Source organism: Pholcus phalangioides, unplaced genomic scaffold, assembly GCF_987345545.1.
Source record: "Pholcus phalangioides strain wild (caught in Gottingen) unplaced genomic scaffold, Ppha-v1.0 ptg000005l_1, whole genome shotgun sequence".
Lineage (NCBI taxonomy): Eukaryota > Metazoa > Arthropoda > Arachnida > Araneae > Pholcidae > Pholcus > Pholcus phalangioides.
This window is the reverse complement of record NW_028301598.1, coordinates 8,852,138-8,870,841: the sequence shown is the minus strand read 5'-3', so window position 1 is coordinate 8,870,841 and position 18,704 is coordinate 8,852,138. Positions and strand designations below refer to the sequence as shown.

At 36.8% G+C, this 18,704-nt stretch overlaps 1 protein-coding gene across 1 annotated transcript in view; it reads right to left on the bottom strand.

Annotated features, from left to right (window-relative positions):
• Positions 1-18,704, bottom strand: part of LOC149086255 (disks large homolog 4-like) — a 186,296-nt gene that overhangs the window by 114,277 nt on the left and 53,315 nt on the right. The window contains exon 2 of the mRNA XM_089232280.1: positions 14,424-14,710. Within this exon, the coding sequence (XP_089088406.1) occupies positions 14,424-14,601 (178 nt within the window). The 5' untranslated portion in view covers positions 14,602-14,710. The remainder of the gene's footprint in view (positions 1-14,423; positions 14,711-18,704) is intronic.

Genomic DNA, 18,704 nt, shown 5'->3' with positions numbered 1-18,704 from the left:
CATATGACAACCATATTTTTATGGGCATCTTTTTATCAGCCACCTCGTTGGGCATTTTGCCTGTTGTGGCGTTGTATTTGTATTTGTATTTGTATTAGAGACAGACAAAAAATCAATTTTATACATACATATATTATTACATTTATATCGTGATCACACACATCAGTGATCTTTATTAATATTAAATTCATTATTGATTTATATTTCGCACACTTTGAATCTTTTTTGTATGCTGCTTATGTTTTACCATTAAAACTTATTTTTCACTTTATCTCAAAAAATAGAGCCAATCTGTCAAAACCAATGCCAGATTGAGAATCAGAACCCAAAAAATCTCTCTAAAATCACTGAAATATCTTTGAGAACAGAATCAGTGTTGAACAATGTTATTTATCCTATTTACCACGAAATTGTTCAACTACATTTATCTGTTGCAAAAAGGTTAAAGAACACTGGCTTAGACAGTATAAGTTGCTTATATCAATATCTTGATACCAATCTTATCCGATTTTTTTAAAGACGATAGCTCGAAGATTGAAGAGAGTATACGTGCTACGCAATATATATAAGCAGCAGTAAATTCTCAAGTGATGCTATGTAATTGGATTACCGTGACTCCGAGGATGGTTAATCCAATGTTGATATAGCTTGATAATATCCCGGAATCGAACGGCATCGAAACGAGGAAAATTGATTTGGCTTATTGACTCGGCGAACCAACTGCAAGTTACACGGTTACTGAAGCGAATAAACAAAATTTTGATAGATAAATCTACAACATGCTTATTAGTTCGAAGTTTAAGCTCATTAGTTTGACTACAAACATTACAATGAAAAAACTGTTTACTTCATAGTGATTGGCTGCAAAAATCGATATTTGATTTTTGGTATTTAATTCGGGACAACTCGCCAACCGCGACAAAAGTATTGATTTCGAATATACGGATATATTCCATCATCAGCGAAATTCTCTTTCTATACAGGGTGTTCCAGAATTCTATCGTCAAAATGAGTTGGGTGATAAGATTCGTCAAGACAAACAATTTTCCCATTCCAACCCATGGTCACAACCCACTTCGTCACGTTATTGAACTTCTAAAGTCGCTAAATATGGCAACCTTGCTCACACCATGAGGACCGACAAGGAAATTACTTCCAACCAGTCACATGTTACTATGGAGGGGAAAAAATACCGTTCCTCCTTCTTCTTTCAAACAACGTTATGTATTTGGGGGAAAATATCTTCCCTATCATTTACAAGGTTGCTTTAGGACCTTTTTTCCCCCACTCTTTTTTGGCACCAGTGCCTTGGATTCTATGTTCATGCGCTGAAAATAACAGTCATTTACAACCCTGGGCTCTATCGTAGAAACTGTTCTTACGAGTACCTGTTACAGATGACAGTATTAGAATGGTGCTGTAACATTTAGATGGTACATTTTCTGGAGAAAAATACTATTCTCTTCAGTAAAAAAATTTTTAATGAAGGAGAAGGCATAAGACCAGTTTTACCATGAACTAATCAATTTACCATCGAAAGAGGCTTGAATTTACACTGAAACAAACACTTCGCATAAGAAACTTCGGGATGCTAAAGAATCTTGTTATATTTTTGCCCGAGAAGTTATGAGATTAAAAGTACTATGGTATTGACCTGCACTGATTGTGATGACCTTAAATGCGTTGAACACATGGTACACTATGATACCTCAGCTTACGAATTTGTAGGCTAACGAAGATTTTTTTCGGGACTTTTCTGTAACTCGGCTAACGTACATTTCCGTTGATATGGACGCACACACTAACATAAAACAACCGCGTCGTGAGCTGAATTTTAGTGCTAATCATCATCAGAATTACATTCACTCAATATAAATCTCCACTAAACTTTTATTTCAGACACAACCCTGCCTCATTTGAGATAACGGAGGAAAGATGAAGTAATAGCAACTAACCTCCACTTTTCTATCAGAAAGTTTTTGAACCATTTCATGTAGAATGAAAGATACAGTTGATAGAAAATACATTGAAAAAAAGAAGTCCATATTTTCAGAACATGCGTTCTTTCAACGAAAGACTAAGCATCAAACTGAACAGTCTGGACATTCTTGGAGCTTCTTTTCTATCATGTGTCAGATATAGGAATGAGCTGACCGAATGACAAATGGATGGGAACACCTATGAATTCGCCTGAGTTGCGCTAACACCAGCTTTTTGCAGACTATAGGTGCTGTTGGTTGTGTACAAAGTGTAAAATAAGAGCTTGCCGTGATCGCAATTCCCCCTTTAGCATGTTCATTCTAAAATAACACATTATTATATATCAAAGGTACACAATATAGGATCAAAGGTACACGTGTCTCCTATTTCTTGATAAAACAAGCGAGAACGGTTTTTAACCCTTGGATTTTCGAGGAAAATCCAATTTGAGGAAGCGGTCATTTGAATCTTGCGGTCATTTTCCAACAATGATGGAAAAGGAAGTTGGCAAACAATAAATCGAATTTTTTAACTGTTCTAATCCATGTAAATCATATAAATACAGTGTGTTCAATGGAATGCAACAGTCCATGTGATTTAAATATTGCGAATAAAATTTTTTGTCATGTGATACCATTCAGGGTACCTCATTTGCATAATATATATATATATATACGGGGTGATTATAAAAAAACTATCCCGACATATGGGCCCCTAACTATCATACCATTCACAGAAACTGAATGAAATTTTGGCTTAAGGTATTTTGAGGTATGCGCTCAAGAATGATATGGAAAACAACAGTGTCACTCTAACAGTTACAGTGAGAAAATTTCGAAAATATCAAATGGCAACACCAAGTTTTTTGTATTGGAATGCGATGTCCATACTGAAAAACACTAAATAGCGTTGGAATGGCACCTGTAGCACGAAAATGCCCGGAGCTAGGCAAGGAAAAAGTGAAAAGGACTTTGCCGTGCACCAGAGCATTAATGTTCGTTTCATTCGTCACACCGTTTCTTCGGCTGAGATGCCAGCCTGATTAGTCCTCCACAAGGTCATGTGGAAAATTTGTGAAACACAATAAAATGCTTTATTTTATGCTGCTTCTCTGTCCTCATTGGTTGTCCTCACTTTTAGCCTATCTACCGCCGGTGATTTTCATGCTACAGTTGCCGTTCAAACGCTATTTAGTGTTTTTCAGTATGGAGATCACATTCCAATACAAAAAACTCGGTGTTGCCATTTGATATTTTCGAAATTTTCTCACTGTAACCGTAACTGTTGGAGTGACACTGTTTGAGCGCATACATCAAAATACCTTATGCCAAAATTTCATTCAGTTTCTGTGAATGGTATGATAGTTAGGGGCCCATATGTCGGGATAATTTTTTTATAATCACCCTGTATATATATATAAGCTTTCCCGACATTCCGACTTAAATATATATATATATATTTAAGCTTTCTTCCTCCCCCCCCCCCGAATAATTACAGAGTAGAGAGAGAGAACAACCTTCCATCAAATACTATAGATTGCATTAAAATTTCCGATTTTGTATGCAGCATCAATCATCTCCTATGTCAAATGTCATCAACGCATTGTGTTGTATAGGCCTCGGGCGAACAATATTGCATAGATAAATAAATAAACATATAGAAACTTATAAGTGATCGCGTTTCGGCTTAAAGAACGCGATTTCGGAATAAACAATGTTCGTTAGCCAAAGTGTCACTGTGATTATGTGAAAAAAGAGAAAGACAATAATCAGCCAATAATAAGTGGTGTTGGTGAAATGCTGCATTATTAATTATATATAACGTTAAGCATCGTTCCTTCTTCGCATTTTTTGCGTTTTTGATTGAGAAACGAGCAAAAACTATTATTTTTCCCTCAATTTATCCGATATATCTGCGTATCAACTATAATACCAAACTAAGAATACTGTACACTGAAAGATATATTTAGGAAAGAGGGAAAATTCAACTGCTCTTGAACGAATATCTCTATTGCTTTTGTAGTCTAATGGTCTACGGCTTTCACCCGGAAATAGAAAGGACGTGGGTTCGATTCCCCGCAAAAAGGCAGTTGAATTTTCTCCTTTTCCTAAATGTATCTTCGCATCACAGCTAGCTGTTAAAAACCTTCGCATGGTGAGCGGAGATAGAGACATCATCCTCGGATGAGCTAGCCTCTTACTGTGCAGGTCTAGATTCGAATCCCGGTGCGGGCATGGATGCCTACTAACTAACAAATTTCCTGGACAGATTGAAACGATCTCTTGCGGATACGTGATGGTCACGTTGTTATTATTGTTACGAACTTTCGACGATAGATGGCGTGATTTGTTCGATGGCGTTCAGAAATATCGATGATACCGGTTTCGGTTAAGCGCACGAAGACACGATTGGTGGAGAACTGGCAGGGCGTGTAGAGAAAAATCTAGAAAGTCCCGCTCCTCCATACAGTAGCGCCGCCGACTAGGAAACTGTGAAATAGAATTTTGTGGAATGTTCTTTTTCTCGAAGTTTCTATCCGGGTTATAAACACCGTGGCGCTCACAAGATGGCAGACTGAGAGAGGCTAGACTGGCTAAAAGAGACTCGAATAGACAGACTCTTGCTGAAGTCAGTTGCGTTTAAACTTTGCAAGAAAGTTGTTAGCTCTCTGATTATCTGAAATCTGTGTTTGTCCGTCGAACCGCTTCTTGTTTTGCGACATCGAAGTCTTGTGGAAAATTATCCGGAACATTATTAGAAAAACATCTAATAGGCCTTATTGATTACATTCGCCGGAATGCAACCGATACGTTTAATGGACGTTTTTTTCCAAGTTTCTAAAACTAATATTATCGAACTACATATTATACTGTAATCCCAGGCTAAAATAGATATGAGTATTTTTCCTTCTGAGAAAATGCCATCTGACATTCATTTCTGTAAAAACGAAGAGACGCGAATAGAGGATCACGGGTAATCTTGCCACGCTGTTCTTCGGAGGTGTTTCAAAGAAAAAAGCAAACGAGAAAGTAATCTAAAAATGTTTTAGAAATGTGCAAATTTATTCTGTTACATATTCATTTTTTGAACGAAGTCACCTCTTTTTCCTTAAGAAAACAGAGTAGCCAACCATAAAGGAAATCATGATCGTTCCATACATTCATGTACGAGCGATGCCTTATTCACGTGCAGAGACATCAAATGGCTTTTTTTTCCCCCATACATGTTGTGGAAATTGAGTTAAATCTTCGTCAGTGGTTCTGAGAAAAGACTTTCCAGAACGTCAAGCGTGATAGGAAAGCGAAAACAAACTAAGCGATAAAATAAAACCCCTTTGAAATTTCTCGATTTTTTTGGCAGTTTCTTAAAAATAAAAGTTTATTCTATGCGCACACACTGTTTGACTGGCAACAACGTTTAAGTCGTGAAATGTAGTCCGGATGACTGTCATGTTGTTTGTACGAGAGACGTTTGATAAGTAACGTAAAAGATGTTCAAAAAACTTTTTTGAAGAAATTTTATTTTTCAATATTGGCTCGTTCAAGCTCAACACATTTTTTCCAATGATTGTCTATCATTTTTGTCGCACCACGGCCATTTGCTGCACTCATTGGACCGTGCCCTACAATTTATTGCCGATTCCGAACGGCAGCCTTTTTTCTACACTCACCGAGAAGTTGGTGCGCTAACTCCTCGATGCGGCACTCCCTGCGGCAGCAATCTCTGTCTGTGGTCATGTGCCGTTTCTGTTGTACCCCGCGTTAGGAAAGTTTTCTGGCAAGGATGAACCGGGTATCGAACTCGAGAAACCTCCTCTGACCATCCTTCGGTACTTTAGGCAAGTATCTTATCGTATATTTTCATCACCCTCTTTCGTATCCTTTGGTACTTTAGGGAAGTACCTATCTTATCGTATATTTATCACTCTCTCTCCGATAGTTTCCAAATTTATTTTACCCCGTCAGAAAATTAAGTTTTCTGTAACCCCTCAAAGTAGTCAGTTAAGGGCCGTTCGAGTATTACGTCATCATCGATGGGGGGTTCCGATTCGCTGACTTTTGATGACAAGGGGGGGAGGGGGGTTTGGATAATGCTTACGTCATCAACCACCCTTTATGAAAATATGAATTGGATTCAGAGGGGCAGAGCTGATGACGAAATTTTGCTGGCGGGGGGGGGGGGGAGAGGGGGTCAGCGTTTTTCTGCCTTTTGCTGACAAAGGGGGGGAAGGGGGTCAAAAATGGCTAAAAATTTGCTTACGTAATACTTGAACGGCCCCTTATAGCTGCGATAGACTTTTCATCTGAAGAAAAAAAAAAATTCCGTCAAGCCAAACTTTCAATTTAAGGAACAGGGAAAAGGCACATGGGACCAAATCTGTAGAATTCACTGGATAAGCGATTGATGCGAAGCTTAATTCACTCGATTTGGCCATTGCAATGGTGGATCTGCGAGGTAGAGCAGCGCTACCCAAACGGGTCTGACTAGATAGACCCCCCTAGGGGTTCATGACCCAATTGTAGAATTATAGAAGAAAACTAGTGCCAAAGTGAAAAAATAAAATAAATAAATTACTTAAAAAGTCTTGATTAAATTAACGTGCAAAAGCACAACTGCAACGTTTATAGACTACAGTCGTAATAATATGATTTGATAAAAATTTTACTTGTATAGTGATATCTTTTGATAGGAATTCGAAACATTGTTTTAGCTTTTTTGCATATTTACTAGTGGTGGATAAAATGTCCTTCATTGTTTGAGAACATTGTCGCTATTACAGTCCGTCTCAAAAGTTTACTGCGCCGTGGATACCGTTTCAAATTTGGATTTCATTTTTTTTTTGCTTGGGATCAGCATGCGAAAACCTACTTTTAACTTCGGTCATTGACGAGGAAAATAAGTTTTCGATTTTTTTTTAAACTCAAAATTTTGAAAAATAGCTGTCTTCAAAAAACTCCCAATTACATGCAAATTTTGAACATTGCGTCTATGTGGCGTATCAGAGACGTGATGGATCAAAAGTGGAAAGCTATCGGATTGATTTTCATTAACAAAAATTGCCGAAGTTACATTTCATGTTTTGTAGGATGAAAACCTTCAAGTACTTCATTTGAAAGCAAAAAGAAAGGCTGTAAAAAGCATTGCTATTGCTTTGAGCAGGTGGAAATGAAGTGTCTGACGTGTATTGACCCAACGTATGTCGCAAAAGCCAAAACCTGGTTGTGGTAGGCGCAACACAGTACAAGTGTGCGCGAAAATAAAACCCTCATTGGCTCCAACGCAAAAAATGACCTTTCATGGAATTATAAAAGATCCTGGAGAGAAAATTCCAGCAGATGCAGTTCATAGAGAAGCTTTCATTTGATTCATAAAAGAGTGGTTAGGGTTAAATCGACTGTCACGGGGAGGCACCAAAGAGAGGTGGGGAGAAATCGGTACGAAATCATGTTTCATGGAGACAAATAGCTTGGTATCATATTTAGAGGTGCAAAAAATGTAACACACACACACACGTTCCAGACGGATGTTTTCAGAAGACTGTAAGGTGGAGTTTCGATAATGGTATGGACTTCTAATGGTCAGGCTTACTTAACTTCTGAAATTGGGCGTCAAAACTCTGATAAAAATACAAAGCCACAAGAGGCAAAATGTCCAACGAGTTGGCTGATGCTTAAAGGAGAGAACAATTTGCTACTGATTGTGGAGAAGGTTAAGGAGAACCAAGACACTTCAACATTATAACGTGTCTATTCAATGATCTGCTGATACAAAAATGTTCTTTAATCGCAAAAATGTATCAGTTTTAGACTGGCCAGCGATGAGTCCTGACTTATGCAATATATACGGAATATTTACGATAAATGTGTTTGTAAATGAGGGTTGGTGCGCTAACCCCTTGACGGGGGATTCCCTGCGGTAGCAATCTTTTTCTGTAGTCATATCGCCGTTTCTGTTGTACCCCTGTGCCAGGAAAGTTTTCTGACAAGGACGAACCGGGTATCGAACTCGCGACACCTCTAAACATTCTTTGGTACTTTAGGCGAGTATCTTATGGTTCACGGAATCTTTTCCCCCCGACATTTCGCCTCCGACATCTCGCCCCTAGCACGTTTTGTCCCCGTTACATTTGGCCATTGGAAATTTCACCCCGAACATTTCACCTGCCCTGAACATATGAGTGAATATGAATGATGGTACAAGTGACCAAGTGAGCTGAACATTTATCCGTGACAATTAACCTGCCCTGACCGTATGAATGACCGTAAGAGTAAACATGTGAATGATGGTGTAAGTGACCGTATAAATGATCAAGTAAGTTGGACATTTATCCCCGATGGTATTTTGCCTGCCCTGACCGTGTGAGTGACGCTATGACTGATCAAGTGAACTCGAAATTTACTCCCTTGACATTTCACCTGCCCTGACCGTATGAGCCTGACCGGTATGAAAGATCGTATGTGTCAAAATATGATTGATGGTAAAAATGACCATGTAAGTGACCGTATGTGTGATAAAGTGAGCTGGACATCTACTTTTGACACTTTGCCTGCCCTGACCAAGTGAGTGACCCTGTGAGTTGAACATATACTTCCTGATATTTCACCTGCCCTGACCGCATGAGCAACGGTATGAGTGACCGTATAATGAACATATGAATGATTGTATGAGTGACCGTATAGTGAACATATGAATGATTGTATGAGTGACCGTATAGCGAACATATGAATGATTGTATGAGTGACCGTATAGCGAACATATGAATGATTGTATGAGTAACCGCATGACTGAAAGTTAGTTATTTTATATCGGTAGACATTTACCGATTGGCATTTCCCGTGCCCTGACCGTAGAAATGACCGCACGAGTAACAAAGTGAGTGATCAACACACACTTTGTAACCTGTAGGAATTTTATTTTAAACGTTTATATATTTTTCATTGGTCTGCAAATTACTTCTCTCATTTATTTTTTCATTCAAAAACTTATATTTCTCATTCTTACTCATTTTTACTCATTTTTCACCGGTCTACAAATAATTTCTACTTTTTATTCATATTGACGGATCCGCTAATTACTTCTACTATTAATTTTTTTTCCAATTAAGATATTTTTTGTCGGTCTGCAAATTACATGTACTACCTGCATTTCTTTTCCGACGTATTTGTTAATTTTTTGCTGGTCCGCGAATTATTTCTATTCTATTTATTTTTCTTTGTCGGTATGCAAATTACTTCTACTGTTTACACTTTGTCTTATTTATATTCTGCCGGTCCGCAAAATACTTCCACTATTTGCTTTTTTCCATTTTTTTTTTTGGCCCACAAATCTTACCGCTACAGTTTTTTTCCTCCTCTTTATTAATTTTTATCTGTCCGCAAATAGCTGCTACCATATATTTTTCTTCTCATTAATTGTTTTTTGTAAGTCCATAAATTATTTTTCTACTATTCATTTTTGCTTCTATTTATATTTACTTTTTGTCGGTCTAAAAATTACTTCTACTACTTATTTTTGTTCCTATTTATTTATTTTTGACGGTCCGCAAATTTCTTCTTACATTAATTTTTCTTCAATTAATTTTTTGCTGGTGTTCGCAAACATTTTCTATTTATTTTTCTTCTTATTTGTTTCTTGCCCGTCCGCAAATTATTTCTGGTATTACTTTTCCCTATGTATTTCTTTTTTGTCGGTCTACAAATTAATTTCCATTATTTTCTAGTTTTTTTTTTTTTTTGCCGGTCCGCAAATTATTTCTCTGCTTTTGGTCGGTCGGCGAAAATGCTCAATTGTTTCACCGTTCCACAGTTGCAAGAAGGTTGAAGGGCATTTATTTAAACTAAGGTCTATTGAACTGGAAGTTTGAGTTGTGTTTCAGCCGTGTAATCAACAAAGCAAGTACAACTCTATCTGACAATGTTCATTCTAATAACTCCTATCGGGAAAAACGAGGGTGGGGAGAAAATCTCAACGAGATAGAACATGAAAAACGGAAGAAAAAACTCGAGGAAATGATACATGCAACCGGAAAAAGAAAATATCACATTTCGATCGATATCGAAGGATAGAAACAAGCGCAGATGTTGAAGATAACATGTTTCTTGCGGATCGATTAAATTTCAGTGTTTTGATGGGTGGAATCGGAAAAACAATCTCTCATAATAAACCGATTTTCTGTTACAGCTTGAGTTCATACCTCTCTTTTAATACTCGAATTATTCCGCGTTGTTTTCGATTTTATACGCGTAAGAACAAAATAATATACTTATAAATAAACAAGCACGGAATATGAGAATTGTTTCCACACACCGTGGCAGTAAAAAACATTTGTTTGGAAATTTGTTTCGCTTGACGTGTCTTAGATCGTAAATGTAAATAACTTTTCCAACGTGTATGGAGAGAAGACATACTCGAGAGCAATGTTTCTAAACCTTTTTTTTTCACACCTGTGGAAAGGTGAAAATAGTTAAATAATTTTGCGGATGGGCGGAAAGGAGAGAAACAAATTGCGGATCGACTAAAAATAAATGAATAGAAGAGAAAAAATTGTAGAAGTAATTTTCGGACATGAAAAATATAAATAGATAGGAGAAAAAACAAAAGGAGTTCACGGACCGGAAGAAAAATTGATAAAATGTAGAGTAATCAAAAGTTGAAGTAGATTTTGCGGGTCGGCAAAAGATAAATAAATAAGAGGAGAAAAAATATGTATATTTGTTGGCCGGGAACAACATTCTAAAAATAATTTGCGAGCCGGCAAAAAATACATGAATAGGATAAAAATTAAATAGAATTAATTTGTCAATAGTAGAAGTAATTTGCGTACCGGAAAAAAGTAGATACAAGAAAGAATTTTTGCAGACTGAAAAAAAAAAATGAATGAAAGAAATTATTTTTGCGGAGCGAACAAAAAAATTAAAAGGTGAAAAATTATTAGTAGAAGTAATTTGGGGACCGGCAAATTATGAGTATATAAGAAAAATGTGGAAGAAATTAATTTGCTGACTGGCAAAAATTTGATAAATAGGATAAAAAGTGAATAGTAGAAGTAATTTGCGGACACACAAAAAAAGTAAATAAAAGAAATGATTTGTGGACGGAAAAATTAGTAAAATTATTTGCGGGCCAAAAAAAATGAAGCTGGAAAAAATAGTAGAAATAATTTGCAGTCCGGCGAAAAATAAATAGAATAAAAATAAATGGTTGAAGTAATTTACAGACCAACAACAAAATAAATAAGTAGACCAAAAGTAAGTATTAGATGTAATTTGCGCGCCGCCAAAAATTAAATAGTTGAAGTAATTTTCGGCCAAATTGAAATAAATATGTTTTTGGCCGGTTCGCAAATTACTTCTCCATTTATTTTTTGCCGGTTTGCAAATATTACTTCTCTCCTATTTATCATTTATTTATTTTTATTTTTTTGCCGGTTTGCAAATTACTTCTCTCCTATTTATTTATTTTTTGCTGGTTTGAAAATTACTTCTTAGTTATTTTTTGCCTATGGGGCCGTTCAAGTATTACGTCATCATCGATGGGGGGGGGGAGAGGGTTTCCGATTTGCTGACTTTTGATAAGGGGAGAGGGGGGGGTGGGATAACGCTTACGTCATCAACCACCCTTTATGAAAATATGAGTTAGGATTCAGAGGGGCAGAGCTGATGACGAAATTTTGCTGACAAGGAGGGGGAACGGGCTCAAAAATGGATAAAAATTTGCCTACGCAATACTTGAACGGCCCCTACTACCTGTTTAGTTTTTCCACGTTGTCATCCTTTGCCTTTTACCAATGGTTTGTAACCAATGCATGTAAATAAAATTATTAATTATTATTATTATTTATTCCTTGCCGGTTCGCAAATCACTTCTCTGCAACGTATTTATTTTTTGCCGGTTCGCAAATCACTTCTCTGCAACGTATTTATTTTTTGCCGGTTCGCAAATCCCTTCTCTGCAACGTATTTATTTTTTGTTGGTTCGCAAATCCTTTCTCTCCGATTTATTTATTCCTTGCCGGTTCGCAAATCACTTCTCTGCAACGTATTTATTTTTTGCCGGTTCGCAAATCACTTCTCTGCAACGTATTTATTTTTTGCCGGTTCACAAATCCTTTCTCTCCGATTTATTTATTCCTTGCCGGTTCGCAAATCACTTCTCTGCAACGTATTTATTTTTTGCCGGTTCGCAAATCCCTTCTCTGCAACGTATTTATTTTTTGCCGGTTCGCAAATCCTTTCTCTCCGATTTATTTATTCCTTGCCGGTTCGCAAATCACTTCTCTGCAACGTATTTATTTTTTGCCGGTTCGCAAATCCCTTCTCTGCAACGTATTTATTTTTTGCCGGTTCGCAAATCCTTTCTCTCCGATTTATTTATTCCTTGCCGGTTCGCAAATCACTTCTCTGCAACGTATTTATTTTTTGCCGGTTCGCAAATCCCTTCTCTGCAACGTATTTATTTTTTGCCGGTTCGCAAATCCTTTCTCTCCGATTTATTTATTCCTTGCCGGTTCGCAAATCACTTCTCTGCAACGTATTTATTTTTTGCCGGTTCGCAAATCACTTCTCTGCAACGTATTTATTTTTTGCCGGTTCGCAAATCACTTCTCTGCAACGTATTTATTTTTTGCCGGTTCGCAAATCACTTCTCTGCAACGTATTTATTTTTTGCCGGTTCGCAAATCCCTTCTCTGCAACGTATTTATTTTTTGCCGGTTCGCAAATCCTTTCTCTCCGATTTATTTATTCCTTGCCGGTTCGCAAATCACTTCTCTGCAACGTATTTATTTTTTGCCGGTTCGCAAATCACTTCTCTGCAACGTATTTATTTTTTGCCGGTTCGCAAATCACTTCTCTGCAACGTATTTATTTTTTGCCGGTTCGCAAATCACTTCTCTGCAACGTATTTATTTTTTGCCGGTTCGCAAATCCCTTCTCTGCAACGTATTTATTTTTTGCCGGTTCACAAATCCTTTCTCTCCGATTTATTTATTCCTTGCCGGTTCGCAAATCACTTCTCTGCAACGTATTTATTTTTTGCCGGTTCGCAAATCCCTTCTCTGCAACGTATTTATTTTTTGCCGGTTCGCAAATCCTTTCTCTCCGATTTATTTATTCCTTGCCGGTTCGCAAATCACTTCTCTGCAACGTATTTATTTTTTGCCGGTTCGCAAATCCCTTCTCTGCAACGTATTTATTTTTTGCCGGTTCGCAAATCCTTTCTCTCCGATTTATTTATTCCTTGCCGGTTCGCAAATCACTTCTCTGCAACGTATTTATTTTTTGCCGGTTCGCAAATCACTTCTCTGCAACGTATTTATTTTTTGCCGGTTCGCAAATCACTTCTCTGCAACGTATTTATTTTTTGCCGGTTCGCAAATCACTTCTCTGCAACGTATTTATTTTTTGCCGGTTCGCAAATCACTTCTCTGCAACGTATTTATTTTTTGCCGGTTCGCAAATCACTTCTCTGCAACGTATTTATTTTTTGCCGGTTCGCAAATCCTTTCTCTCCGGTTTATTTATTCCTTGCCGGTTCGCAAATCACTTCTCTGCAACGTATTTATTTTTTGTTGGTTCGCAAATCCTTTCTCTCCGATTTATTTATTCCTTGCCGGTTCGCAAATCCTTTCTCTCCGATTTATTTATTCCTTGCCGGTTCGCAAATCACTTCTCTGCAACGTATTTATTTTTTGCCGGTTCGTAAATCACTTCTCTGCAACGTATTTATTTTTTGCCGGTTCGCAAATCACTTCTCTGCAACGTATTTATTTTTTGCCGGTTCGCAAATCCCTTCTCTCCGATTTATTTATTCCTTGCCGGTTCGCAAATCACTTCTCTGCAACGTATTTATTTTTTGCCGGTTCGCAAATCCTTTCTCTCCGATTTATTTATTCCTTGCCGGTTCGCAAATCACTTCTCTGCAACGTATTTATTTTTTGCCGGTTCGCAAATCACTTCTCTGCAACGTATTTATTTTTTGCCGGTTCGCAAATCCTTTCTCTCCGGTTTATTTATTCCTTGCCGGTTCGCAAATCACTTCTCTGCAACGTATTTATTTTTTGTTGGTTCGCAAATTGCTTCTCTCCTACTTATTTTTTTTTTCGGTTTGCAAATTACTTCTTTTCTATTTATTTAGAATTAATTTTTTAGAAGTAATTTTCAAACCGGTAAAAAATAAATAAATCTAATAAAAGAATTTCTCACACCTGCTAACGGCTAAGACAGAAAGAGAAACCAATAAACATTAATTATTTAAATTAAAGATTTAAAACCAAATCTAGAATTATGTGGTTGCTTTACGAATCGGGCGAAATGTTTTGCAGACCAATAGGAAATTCCCACGGGCGGGCACCGGTCCGTGGGCTACCTTGAAGATAAAATTGCTTTAGAGTACTTATACCCAACTTCATAATCAAATATAACAAAATATACAAATTAGTTTACCTTTATGGGGCGGAGGCAGTAAAGCATGAGAAGGCGAAAGCCTATTTTCCGGCGAAATTTGGTCGACATTGACAGTCGTAACGTTTGGCGTTGTCCTGTCGGGTAACATGATGATCTCGAAAGTTGCGGCATCTTCGTTGGCCGAGTCATCAGCGTAGTTCAGGTCAGCCAGGTCCATAGCTGAGCGGCAACATGGATGATGCTCATGTATGGATCTCGGCAACCCCCAAGGGTTACCTCACACCAAATTCAGATGCCGCATCTCTCACCACTTTTATGGAATCCAGCTAAAACAAACCAAAAATTCAAACTGTCAAATGAATTCTGCTGTGGCCAAAATAACCCAAAATTATTGATTCAAAACATATATATATGTCAAGTTTCTTAGATATACAGATGAACTCTGCTATAACGGCAATAATTGGCTATTCTGACTTATTCCCTTAGAGAAAATCGTTAAATAATTTTTGTTATAACATCAATGAAAACGAAACGACCCCGCATATAATGACATATTTTTTGTCGCAATTCCGTACTTGAAAGCTAGGATTTTTATGACTGCATATTTCGCTAATTTTACGCATTAGAGCAGTTTTTTCCTGATTTTCAGTTATTATAAGGCATTTTTTGTGATTTTCAGTTATTATAAGGCATTTTTTGTGATTTTCAGTAATTTTAAAGCATATTTTTATATTTTAGAGCATTATTTTGCAAATTAGAGCAATACAATGAAGAGGAATTTTTCCCCAAAGCTTGGCGATCTTGCGAAAATACATATTAGCAGCAATTAGCAATTTTTCTTACCTTTGGGATCATTTTTGGCAATTGATGTTAGCAACAATTGGCTATTTTATTTGTGTTTTAGGTTTTCACGGCATATTTTTAGTTTTGTAGGGCATAAATACATTCTTAGTATCATCCTGATTATGATAAGTAGGGCTATATGACCCGTATACGGTATACTTAATAATTTTGCACTTGTTTTTTTTTTTAGTTAAAAAACCCTTTTTAACAAAGCTTAATTTATAATTCATCAACCTTTACTAAAATCAAGGATGAAGATAATTCGCATAATTTATATAGATTATATTAGTTTAATTATAACTATAAATACCAATATTAGTCCCACATATTTGCCGTTTTCTTTCAGTGCCGTCTTAACGCATGGGGCCCATACGGGCACGGCTCGGGGGCCTCAAGTGCAGAAAGGGCCTCATTAAAATAAAATCACTTCGCCCCCTAATCTATCATACTGTTAAGACGGCCCTGGCCGATTTGAATTTTAAATCACTACAGGCTTGGTGTAGCGCTGCATTTTCCGCCAAGAGTTATTTATAAAGAATAAATAATTGGCGATTTGGCCAACATTTCCAGCAACAATTGACTGGTATTTATATAATCCTAATTTCTCGTGTTTTTCCTGATCAAATATGGTCGCTCTAATTTCAATAAACGTGGAGAAAAATCGTGACAAGGACTGGAAGGAAATGAACATTTTTCGCCATCATCTACTGCGTTTCTATTTTCCCAAATGCTAAAAACTCAAACCGAAAGTTCAGAGAAATCTTGGGAAACACTTGTTTGCGCAAAAGCGGTCTTGTCTGTGTCTGTAAATATGTACTGTGGATACCTTCTAAGGCCGGAATTACATTATTAAAATTTCATGAAATTTCTTTTTTAAAACTTGAAAAATGCAATCAGTAATAATGTTGGTTGCATTCGCTCGAATGTAACCGATAAGATTATTGGGTTTTGTTTTTCAAGTTTTCAATCGAGTTCAAAATTGCTCTTCTGACTTTTTGCGACACCAAACAGAAATGCTCGTAAGTATCAAAACCTTTGCAACATACCTCATAAATACAGGGTGTCCTGCAAGTCCTAATCCGGCCTTCATCTAATCAATCGTAGAGGTATGGTTCGAATTTAAAACAAAAAAAAGTTGCTCAAAATGTTTTCAGAAACCACACTGTACCAGTTTTGACAGTGAAAATACAGTGAGTTACGAAATAAAAAAAAAATTAAATTTCCATTCGGTCCATCCTACCCTGTAATTTCCAGTTAGAAAGTTGTTTCCCTGTCTTTACTGAGGCCAACAATAAGAAAATACACGTTTCTAAGTGCGTTGAGATATTTGAATTCAAAAATTGGAGTAAAAATTTTTGGGAAAGAACAGCGTAAATGAGGAGCGTTGTTTATTATTTTATGCTGTTCTTTTCCAACTTTTCTTCGATTTTTTAATTCAAGTATCTAAGTGAATACTTCAATTCAAAACACGTGATTTTTTTGTGTTGGAGTCAAATGAGACAAGTCAACAACTTTCCAATTGGAGTGTGTGTTCAGAACTGGTAACAAAATCATTACTTCTTGTTTGGAGCCGCAAACAAAAAAAATTCAGATTTTGTTGATTGTATTTTTTTTTATATTGACTATATGTTATATTTCGGAAAAGATCAGGAAAATCCCGGAAAAGAATAAAACATAACTGAAAGTTAGGAGAATTTGCAGGGAGTTCTGAGAAAAGAAACATTTTGCAAATGACATCTCTGAGTCAAACTTCGAATTATGCAAAACATAACGGGAAAAATTCTAATTAAACAGGTGATTCAAAATTAAATTGAATAGGAAACTCAAGGGAATTCTTAAAATTTTAGCAACCCACAAATTCGAATAAAGGTGGTACGATAAAGAATAATCCGAGTTCCGGCTAAACGTCGAACACCGCAATTCGGGATCGGCAATAATTCCGGCCTGATTGGCCCCGGTTCAGAGAATTACCGTGTGGTGCGACAGAAATTATCACATCAACGGATACTGAAAGCAGACAATTCTTCATGTTTTACGTTACCTTTTTCTTTGAATTATTTCACCATTTCTTACACACACACACACTCACGAAAAACAATCAAACATGTCGGTCGATAGTTCCAGAAATATTTTCATGTCATCTCAGCATGAAGAGTGATATCATGAGCACACGATTTGAGCCCACTCCGATGTTAGGCCTATCTCTAACGAAAGCAATCAACCATTTATTTGGCCGTGTTGCTCTCAAGCAACATGGTTTTCTCAATTTTTTCGAGTAAAGGCATTTTATATTTTGAGCTTGTTTTGCCAGTGATGCGCTTTCAAGCAACTCCTAAACATTTTATTTTTACATGTGAGAGATGTTCATGGAGTTCCTATAACTACTAGCAGAATGGATCAAAGGTACACGTGTCTCCTATTTCTTGATAAAACAAGCGAGAACGGTTTTTAACCCTTGGATTTTCGAGGAAAATGCAATTTGAGGAAGCGGTCATTTGAATCTTGCGGTCATTTTCCAACAATGATGGAAAAGGAAGTTGGTAAACAATAAATCGAATTTTTTAACTGTTCTAATCTATGTAAATCATATAAATACAGTGTGTTCAATGCAATGCAACAGTCCCTGTGATTTAAATATTGTGAATAAATTTTTTTGTCATGTGATAGCATTCAGGGTACCTCATTTGCATAATATATATATATATATATATATACGGGGTGATTATAAAAAAACTATCCCGACATATGGGCCCCTAACTATCATACCATTCACAGAAACTGAATGAAATTTTGGCATAAGGTATTTTGAGGTATGCGCTCAAGAATGATATGGAAAACAACAGTGTCACTCTAACAGTTACGGTTACAGTGAGAAAATTTCGAAAATATCAAATGGCAACACCAAGTTTTTTGTATTGGAATGCGATCTTCATACTAAAAAACACGAAATAGCGTTGGAATGGCACCTGTAGCACGAAAATTCCCGGAGCTAGGCAAGGAAAAAGGACTTTGCCGTGCACCAGAGCATTAATGTTCGTTTCATTCGTCACACCGTTTCTTCGGCTGAGATCCCAGCCTGATTAGTCCTCCAAAAGGTCATGTGGAAAACACAATAAAATGCTTTATTTTATGCTGCTTCTCTGTCCTTATTGGTTGTCCTCACTTTTAGCCTATCTACCGCCGGTGATTTTCATGCTACAGTTGCCGTTCGAACGCTATTTAGGGTTTTTCACAATGGAGATCACATTCCAATACAAAAAACTTGGTGTTGCCATTTGATATTTTCGAAATTTTCTCACTGTAACCGTAACTGTTAGAGTGACACTGTTGTTTTCCATATCATTCTTGAGTGCATACATCAAAATACCTTATGCCAAAATTTCATTCAGTTTCTGTGAATGGTATGATAGTTAGGGGCCCATATGTCGGGATAGTTTTTTTATAATCACCCTGTATATATATATAATATATAACCTC